The sequence below is a fragment of the Atta colombica genome, unplaced genomic scaffold (genome assembly GCF_001594045.1).
Source record: "Atta colombica isolate Treedump-2 unplaced genomic scaffold, Acol1.0 scaffold126, whole genome shotgun sequence".
NCBI classification, from domain to species: Eukaryota; Metazoa; Arthropoda; class Insecta; order Hymenoptera; family Formicidae; genus Atta; species Atta colombica.
This window is the reverse complement of record NW_017259213.1, coordinates 6,252,945-6,262,589: the sequence shown is the minus strand read 5'-3', so window position 1 is coordinate 6,262,589 and position 9,645 is coordinate 6,252,945. Positions and strand designations below refer to the sequence as shown.

The 9,645-nt window shown below is 32.1% G+C and overlaps 1 protein-coding gene across 1 annotated transcript in view; it reads left to right on the top strand.

Annotated features, from left to right (window-relative positions):
• The window catches only part of LOC108694994 (cadherin-related tumor suppressor), a 109,698-nt gene that overhangs the window by 83,150 nt on the left and 16,903 nt on the right, over positions 1–9,645 (top strand). The window contains exons 3-7 of the mRNA XM_018204696.1: positions 3,243–3,479; positions 6,495–6,884; positions 7,159–7,575; positions 8,036–8,365; positions 8,757–8,934. Coding sequence (XP_018060185.1) covers positions 3,243–3,479; positions 6,495–6,884; positions 7,159–7,575; positions 8,036–8,365; positions 8,757–8,934 — 1,552 coding nt within the window. The remainder of the gene's footprint in view (positions 1–3,242; positions 3,480–6,494; positions 6,885–7,158; positions 7,576–8,035; positions 8,366–8,756; positions 8,935–9,645) is intronic.

The following is a 9,645-nucleotide window of genomic DNA, read 5'->3' as shown; positions in this document are numbered from 1 at the left end:
CTCTCTCTCTCTCTCTCTCTCTCTCTATTGGCACGAAGAAGTAGTGTATAATATTTATAATCCAAAATTACATATATAAATATAATATTAATCTATATTTTTAATCATAATACATAGATGGATTCGCTTGTTTCCAAATTTAAACTTGAAATGCAAACTTTTAGTAATATATGCTTTTTTTGAACCTCTGTAGTGACGGAGAGTCAGTCAATTAAAACGGAATTATTATTACTTTTAAAATTATATTTTACTAACATTGCCATCAAATTATAGATATTCTTCAAATCTTTTAGCATGACAGCAAAAGATAACATGCGAAAATCATTTAATTAAGATTCGATTTACTGAGATATAAATAATATAGATTCAATGTTGTTAGTAGCCGAACACAGCCGCCATGTAGAAGTAATGTAATTTACATATTTGACTGATAATTTACATGTGTACACGAGATTAATGTACCATTTATTGCTTAAGTTATTTCATGTTTTCGGCAAGCGAGAATAGAAGGAAAAGAGAGAGGCGGAGAGAGAAGTTGCTAATTCTTTTAGTTTGACAAATGCGTGAAAAATGTAAATTCGCGGAAAAAATGTAAATTCTACCATTCATTTTAGTTTCGTGCGCTTTTTTCAAGCGATAAAAAAATAATTGATAGCATTATGGAGTCGCGCAGAAATAACGAAACGACTGATTATATTAAATCATTTGTAAAATTACCTCTCTCGATTTTCTATCAAATACATTGCATCGAATATTCTATAATAATATTTTTTTATACTTACATATTTTAAAGACCTTAATTATTATTTCCCTTAATTATTATTCAATAAAGTAGTTTCGGAGAAAATTTATGTAAAGTTACACATTAAAAAAAATAATCGATTGTCGAATTGACGATTATAGAATTATTACAGAGAAATTTATGTGTGTGTGTGTGTGTGTGTGTGTGTGTGTGTATGTGTGCATTTTTTCAATAAAAAATATATATATAGTAAAAAGTAGTGAAAAAATGTTAAAAAGAGCATAACACGTGATGAAAATGGTGTTTATCAACTTTATTTATTTTCGCCCTCAATCGAGAGAGGGCCATCTTTTTCCATCGCGCATTTCATCGCTGCTACGATGATCGATCACAATGAGCGCATTGTTATATGGATAAATAGCCTGCGGGCCCTGAGAATGTTTTCTCGCGCCGGGACTACTGTACAAGGGAACGAGGTAGCACAATAATTCGAAGGCGAATGAAGTGAGCGCAGCGTGGCGTGAATATTTCCGGTGGCGACGGTGTTTATCCAAGAATGACGTCGAGTGCGCGCCATTCGAGCCGATTTTATTCTCCGAGTGTTTATTTTAAGATCGCGCGTACCCAGCTTCCGGGTCTATTAAGAACCGCGCGGGACACGAGAGGTGCGCGCGTAAAATCTTTTCTGCCGCTTTTATTAAATGCGAGGGATGAAAGGTGCGCGGGGACATGCGTAATGAAAGCAATTCGCTGTATCCTTTGAAATGGTTTTGAAGAAAAAAAGCTCTCGCGGAGAAATTCTTGGAAGGGAAGTGGGTACCTAACCCTTAGAATGGTGTTTAAATACTAGATAAAAGATTTTCATCGAACGTACATGAAAAGAAGATAACATCTAATATTGTAAAATTTTAAAAATTATTTAAATCTTATATACAAAAATTTAAAGAGAATAATACTAATATTATACTATATTTTAAAGAAAATTATAGATGAAGATATTAGTATCTTCAGTTTTGTCAGCGTTTATATATAGACAAGTACATTTTTTCTACAAATATTTCTTTTATGTACATAAATTTATTTACACGGCAGTATAAAGATGCTAATGAAAAGGATGATTTTGTTCATCAAAATAACCATATAACTCAATCATGATGAGCAAAAAACTTTGAAATTCTAGCAAGTTTAAACGTACATAATAATTTTGATGGTTTAACAAAATTATTTTTAAATCTATAGTGTTTCATCAAGACAAGATTTCTTATTTTAAAGAGCATTTCTTGTCTTGTCTTGATTTTCAAGATAAGAAATTTCGTTTGTCTTGACTATTTCTCTCTTGTATTTCTTCCCTTGAATTCAAGAATCTTGAATTTCTTGAATTTGTTTGATTTTTTTAAATAGAGTCCTTGTGGCTTTTTGATCACGTCATAAGAAAACATAGTACAAACTGAATGTCGAGTCATCTCGTACTTTACTATGTTTAAAAGTGTGCCTGTAATGTATCTATTATGCACAAATCTATTAATAAAGATTAAAAATATTTCTCAATTATCATTTTAATATCATGAGGTTACTGCCAAATGTAACTCTATTCCAGATTATTAGATTCCTAAGATTATGAGATATAATAATAATAATTATTATTATTATATTTTAATCATTCCTGATTTAATTGATACTATATTAGTAGAAGTACGCAAATATTTATACATAATATACTTGCAATATTTGCAAGTAATCTCGCAATATTAATTTTAAAATATATATTCCTTTACATAAATATGAAGGTTAACATCTGGTACAACAAGGATGTATGTAAATATAATTTAATTTGGTTAGATCAGGGACTTCACTTTTTTAATAATCGATTTACACTCATATGCTATTTTGCTATTTAGTAAAAATGTATGAACATACATTTCTATGTTATATAACCTGTTATAAATACCAATAAATATGAAAATGTTGAAACCTAACTTATTCAAAACTTTTTAAATCAGAAATAAAATAATAAAATATTAAAATAATAAAGTATTATAAATAAAAACTGTCACGGAAATTCAAGAAATTTCAAGAAATTTCTTGACTTATTATCAAAAAATCTTGATCTTGATAACAAGATCAATTCTTGTCTTATCTTGAAATCAATTTCCAATTTCTTGTTGTGGCCTTGATTCGAGATAAAATCAAGATGACACATGAGTCTTGAATTTCTTGATCTTGATGAAACACTAATCTATACACTAGAGATAAATTTCTGGTTAAAAATGAAATCAAAAAATTCTGATCTCCATTTCCTGATTTTCATTTTCAATTAGAATTCCAGTTAATAGACCCAAACTCTTAATTTTTTCAGACTATCTGCTAAAAGTATCTAGTTAAATATACTTTAGCAAATATACTTTAGCAAAATTGTTCTTTTTGTGCAAACTTAATTGTAATATGCCGTGCCTTGTATCATTATACTGTGCTAATAGAGAATCTCAAAAACTGTTTGCAGGTCACCGACACTAATGACAACGCGCCGACCTTCCAGAGCACGGCTTATTCATTCGATGTTCCGGAGAACGTACCGAGAGGCAGTCGCGTTGGTCAGGTCGTTGCGACAGACGCCGATGCTGAGGGGTCCAACAGCCATTTGAGCTATGTGCTCATCTCCGACTGGGCAAACGATGTGTTCTCATTGAATCCAAGCACCGGCGTGTTCACACTTACCGCGAGCCTCGACTATGAACAGGTTGGTATACTGGAAAGAATCCGTACGCTATCACGTCCAATAATAAAATACTCTGTCGAATGAAGTCATCAATAGTGATGATCGTTGCTATTCTGATCCTAGGTGCGGTCAATGTCTTATTACAAATACTTTGAAACATTTGATTGATCAATCAGAAGAAATCAAAAGACAGAATTTTACTAATTGACCACTCAAGAATGCTTTAAAGTACTACTTCACGTAGACCTTACTCTCTGTCGGGAATATTGAAGTTCTTGTTTATACTGACAGAAAAATTTGAATTTTATATAAATCTCTCCGCGATTAAATGAATAGTTCATGAATCCACGTGGAATTTGTCGACAGGTCAGCTTTGGCGGACCATGAGCGAAATAGTAATTCAAATGAAGTTATTTATAAATTATGAGTGAATCAGATGACGATCATCTTGAGATTTCAACTCTTCCGGATTGGTCCTTATTTATTGACAGAAAAATTTGAATTTTTTATGAGCCGTGATTATAAATAGTAAGAAATTTTACGATATATTAATTTTGATTATTTGAATTTGAATATTAAACTTGTTATTAATTAGCGTTCAAATTTTTATCTTGGATATACATCATGGACATACAAAAAATTTGAATTTCAATCTCTCCTCAATTAAGAATAGTTCCGCATGGAATTTTTCGATGACAGACCACATGAGCGAAATAACGCAAATGAAGTCAATATTTCGGCATCAAAAGACTTCGACTTGTTCTTTGATTTCTCAGCCGTTCTCTTTCTACACCATGACTTGCCGTTCTCTATTTATTATTCCACGTAAAAAGACGCTATTAAATGATCGCAGTCATAACCCAGAACATGCTCATGAACTAGAACGATAATGCCAGATGATTCTGATGCCATATGTTTACATATCGCTATAGATATGTCCGTCATAATAGTCGTTGGATGAGATGGGGACGGCGACCCGTCGAGATGAAGTTCCGTTCAGATCTCTTAGAATTGAAATACGCACGCGTGTAACATTAAAAACACGTCGAATGCCGCGGGCAACGATTATAACTATGAAGACACTACATTTAAGGATCTTAGCTTACCTATTATATTATCCGAAGTGATGGGCAACGCTAAAATTTAGGGTTTAACGCTCTAACAGTCAGACAGATGAACAGACAATCTATAATGGCGGTCCCTCCTATGCTACATTTTGGAGACAAGCCATACTTAGCTATACTTTCGGGAACACTTCATAGATTCTGTAGCCAATAGCGTAACCAAAATTTAAAAAATTTTACAAAATGGGACACGCAATCTCTTAAATAGAATACCAAAGAGGGAGGACAGTTGTGAACACGCAAGAGGCTATAATAAGTATTCTTTTCCGGTTAAAGGAGCATTTATTCTTCAGATAAAATGTTATTAGTTATAAAGCACTTATTCATTAGCTAAAGAAAAACAAGCTCTTTGTGCTCTTTTCTGTGCAAAAATATTTGCAATCTTTTCCTCCATCAGGTATATTTTCACATTTTAAAATTAATATTTATCTATATGTTAATGATTGGTACAAAAATAAGTATCAATCATATATTATTGCATATAATATATTTATATGTGCATATATTATTCGACTAACATAGAACGACATATATTTTATAGAACATATATTTTATAAAACTAAATAAAGATTCAAGAGAACAGAAATAATAATAGATTAACATTTTAGCGAATAGTTTTCGCACCCTATATGATTACTTTAATGATTCACACAAAATTATTTTCAGATCTAAATATGTCTAGCTAATTTTTCAGCAAAACACTGTTTTTTCTGTGTACATATTTGTGTAGTGCATATAAAATATTAATTCTTAACAATTTGTCATATAAATAATCCTAATAATCCTAAATATCTCTATTCTTTTCTATGCGTGATTTAATTATTCATTTTGTAGATTTATGTCGATATTTTATCTGTTAGCTTTTCTGTTCCCTTAAATCTTCATTTAGTTTTATCGCAAAATATATGTTGATGTTTTTACGTTGGTCGTCAATCGCGACATTAATATCAATGTAATAATATGATTGATGCTTATTTTTGTGCTAGCCATTGGCTACGCCACTGTTTTGCGCTTTATGATAGAGCGGATGTGTGTTGATGCAGTTTCTATCGAGAAGAAAACGAAAGAAGAAAAGCGTAAGCGAGAGATACGGGATAAGGGTAGCTTATAGAACCCTTCATCAACGTAATGCCCTTTTAGATACACGCCAACATCATTACAGAGTCATGAATACGTTCATATATGCGCGTGTGTATGCGGAACACATCGGAAACAAAGAAATAGCACAGTTCCGAATTAACATTATAGTCTTTGCAAAACGGTTAAATACGGTTCTTAAGGATCCATTACAGAGCTTACACAGAGAAAGTTACAAAGATAATCGTTAATTCTTTTGTAATTTTTATGTACTGAATGTTGTTCTTTTGTAACTCCAAGAAAAAGAATTATCTTTTAAAGTTTAGATATTGTTGTCATTTTTAGGCTTATTATGATGTGTTATTAAAAAAACGGTTAAATCAAGTTAATATCTATTAATAATTATTAATAAAAATAAGTTTAACTCATTAATTTATATATATAAGTATTATTATTACTAAATCTATCAAATAAATAGTACAATAAAATATAAATTCCTTTATAGTTAGAAATATATAACGAATCAATTAGAATTTACATCTATGAAATATATATTGGATCAATCAAAATGAATTTTTAGGGATCTATAACATAATAAAATTAATATTTACGTTGTAAATTTGAAACTTGCAATTTGTGATTAACTTATGTTAAATACTGTTATAAATAATTAATTTTTAAATATTTAATTTTTTTTTCTTTTTCTTGAACAATTATATATTTTTTATTTGTGTCATACTTTTCTTAGAGGGATACAATATTATATTCTTCGTATAATTAAATTATATAATTAAATCTGAACTTGTTTGGCTATTTCACTTTGCGTTATATATAGATACAACACTACATCTTCGTCGTGGAAGCTACGGATGGTGGTGTTCCCGTGTTATCTTCCACCGTGACGGTATACTGTAACGTAGTCGATTTAAATGACAACTCACCAATCTTCGAAGCCGGTCCGCACGCGGTCGACATTGTGGAGAATGCGACTATCGGCACGCCCGTCCTTACCGTAACAGCCCAGGATCTAGATTCTGGCGACAATAGTAGAGTGGTCTATACCGTCGCCAGCGGCGACGAGGACGGTGATTTTGGGATGGCTCACAACGGTACTCTTTTTATACGTCGGGCTCTCGATCGCGAGCGGAAACAAATCTACAACCTGGTGCTGAGTGCTACTGATAGTCCACTACCGCCGGCGCGGCCATTGTCCTCTACAGTACAGGTTGGTGAATCCTGAAAAATCTGAAGAATCTTTCTATGTTTTTATATAAATGAGGAAGTTTTAAAAACTCTTGAGTATAGTTCAGCATTTATCAAAAATATTAGAAAAATAAAATATTCTCTTGATATATTTAAATTTAATGACATCCAAAAATCTCTGATATTGAAGTTATGATTATGCACGGTGAAAGTCGTATTGACAAATTTCTTTTTTCTGTTTTTCTTGTTTTATTCTATTGAAACAATATACGTTATTCTTTATTCAAACGACATAGGTGACGGTGGTGTTGTTGGACGTGAATGACATGTCACCGGAATTCATATCGTCCAGGGATATAACAATATCTGAGAATGCAGCAATCAATACGGTGGTAATGACGATAAAAGCAACCGATCGGGATGAAGGTCGAAACGGTTATGTCGAATATACATTGAAGGATGACAATAATCTACCGTTTATCCTTGGCCTATCGGATGGGAGTCTGCGAGTCTCCGGATCGTTAGATCGTGAGCAAAGATCCAACTACACCTTGGAGATTATCGCCAAAGATCGGGGCGACCAGCCGAGATCATCATCGACCACTGTCTCCATCATGGTACTCGATGAAAATGACAACTCACCAGTGTTCGATCCTAAACAGTACTTTGCCACCATCGCCGAGAACGCCAGCATCGGTGCCAGTGTGCTCCAAGTCAGTGATATTACAATAAACTTTAATGTTTTAGAAGAGTGAAACAAGAAATAAGATTTCTTTAAATTGTCCTTTAAATTTTCTGACAAAGAGAATTTAAAATAGATGGAATATCCATTTCTAGAGTCCGATAAAAAAGAATATTGATTATAGTTACAATAACCGATATTACAATTTTTATAAAATGTCTGTTAAGTAGAGTAATTAATATCAAATTAAAAGATACAAATATGACTCTCTCTTTCTCTCTCTCTCTCTCTCTCTCTCTCTCTCTCTCTCTCTCTCTCTCTCTGTTTATATATTGCTTACGTTATATTAATTTTGTCAAACTTTATATATTTTTATATATTTTTATATATTTTTTCTAGTCTTTCTTTTTCTTTAATAGAAATAAATGCTTTTATTTCTATCTCTCTTAATATGCTTAAATTATAAATCGTCATTTTTTGTTTGGTCTCAGGTATCGGCGATGGATCGCGACGAGGGTGCGAACGGCAGAGTTCGGTATAGCATCGCAATGGGGGATGACAATCGAGACTTCACGATCTCAGAGGATGGTGGTGTGATTCGGGTGGCAAAAAATTTGAATTTTGAACGTAAATCGCGCTATCATTTGATGATCCGTAGCGAAGATTGCGCTGAGGAAGTTGGCAAGGAGCCGCGCAGCGATACAGCCCAAATTACTATTACTGTACTCGACATCAACGACAATGCTCCAATTTTCCTTGATTCGCCTTATCTAGCGCATGTTATGGAGAACATGGTACCGAGTAGCGGTTTTGTGATACAGGTAATTAGTAATACGCAAAAAATAAAGCGTTCGAAGTATTTTGAATATTCGAGTCCTTTGAGTCAAATCGATTATTTGTTTTAAAAAAATATTGTTTAAAAAATAAGTTTTAAAAAAATATGCATAATAATTTCACAATAATAATTAAAAAAATTGAGATATTAATTGTAATTATATAGCTCGAAATTTCATTTTGTTGTGCGCGAATTGAATGTACTGGGTTGTCCGGAAAGTTCGTGCCGCAAAAGATTTAAATAAAGATTTAATAAATGAAATTAAAAATTTAAATCTTCCGCGTTTCAATTTTCTTTCAAAATCGGCATGAACTTTTCGGACAACCCAATATTTTGATAAATAAATTAAAATTAAAATTTTGTACATCCGCTAAAAGGTTAAGGCGTACGATGCGGATACTCCACCGTACAACGATCAAGTGAGATACTTCCTCAAGGAAGGTGACACAGATTTATTCCGTATAAACGCGAGCACTGGCGATATATCGCTTCTTCGTCCGTTGGATAGGGAACTGGTATCAGAATATACACTTACTGTATCGGCTATGGATACCGGTAAGTTATTTTCAGCAATTATTAAATATTCCATAGAATATCTTAGCAATATTGTAGCAATATTTTAACTACATTCCAGCAACATTCAAGTTTATATTACAGCCATGTTACGACATTTTAATAAGACTGCAACATTCAAATTATATTGCAACATTTCAACATTCCAGTTAAATAATAGGAATGTTACAACATCACTAGAATGTCTTGTGTTATGATCTAGTCAAATGTAGATAAGAAAATTCGTAACTAGTTACAATTAACGAAGATACGGTAATTAGTAGGAAGCAAAATTTATTTATCGCGTAACTAGAATCGTTACTTTAAAAAGTTACATTTATTCCTTGATTATATATTTACATATATTTGTATTTACATGTCGAACACTTTTTCATATTCTATGAAAATTTTATTAAAGTAATTTTTAAATGTTATAAAAATAATATGTATTCCAATCTATTGTACAATGGTCGACATTGAAAGGACAGCTCCTTATTCTCTGATAGGGATTATTTTTTACGATCCATCGCTGTGGCCGGTCTGTGTAAAACTGGTTGCGAATTAGTGCAAATAAAGAACTTAATTAAACTCGGATTGGCACATCAGTGCAACCGAGTATTGTTGGATAGAAATAGTTACAATTATTGCAATGTAATTTTGCTTGGTAAGGAAGATGGTTTAAATGAATTTCTCTTTCTTAAAATCTCCTATTTT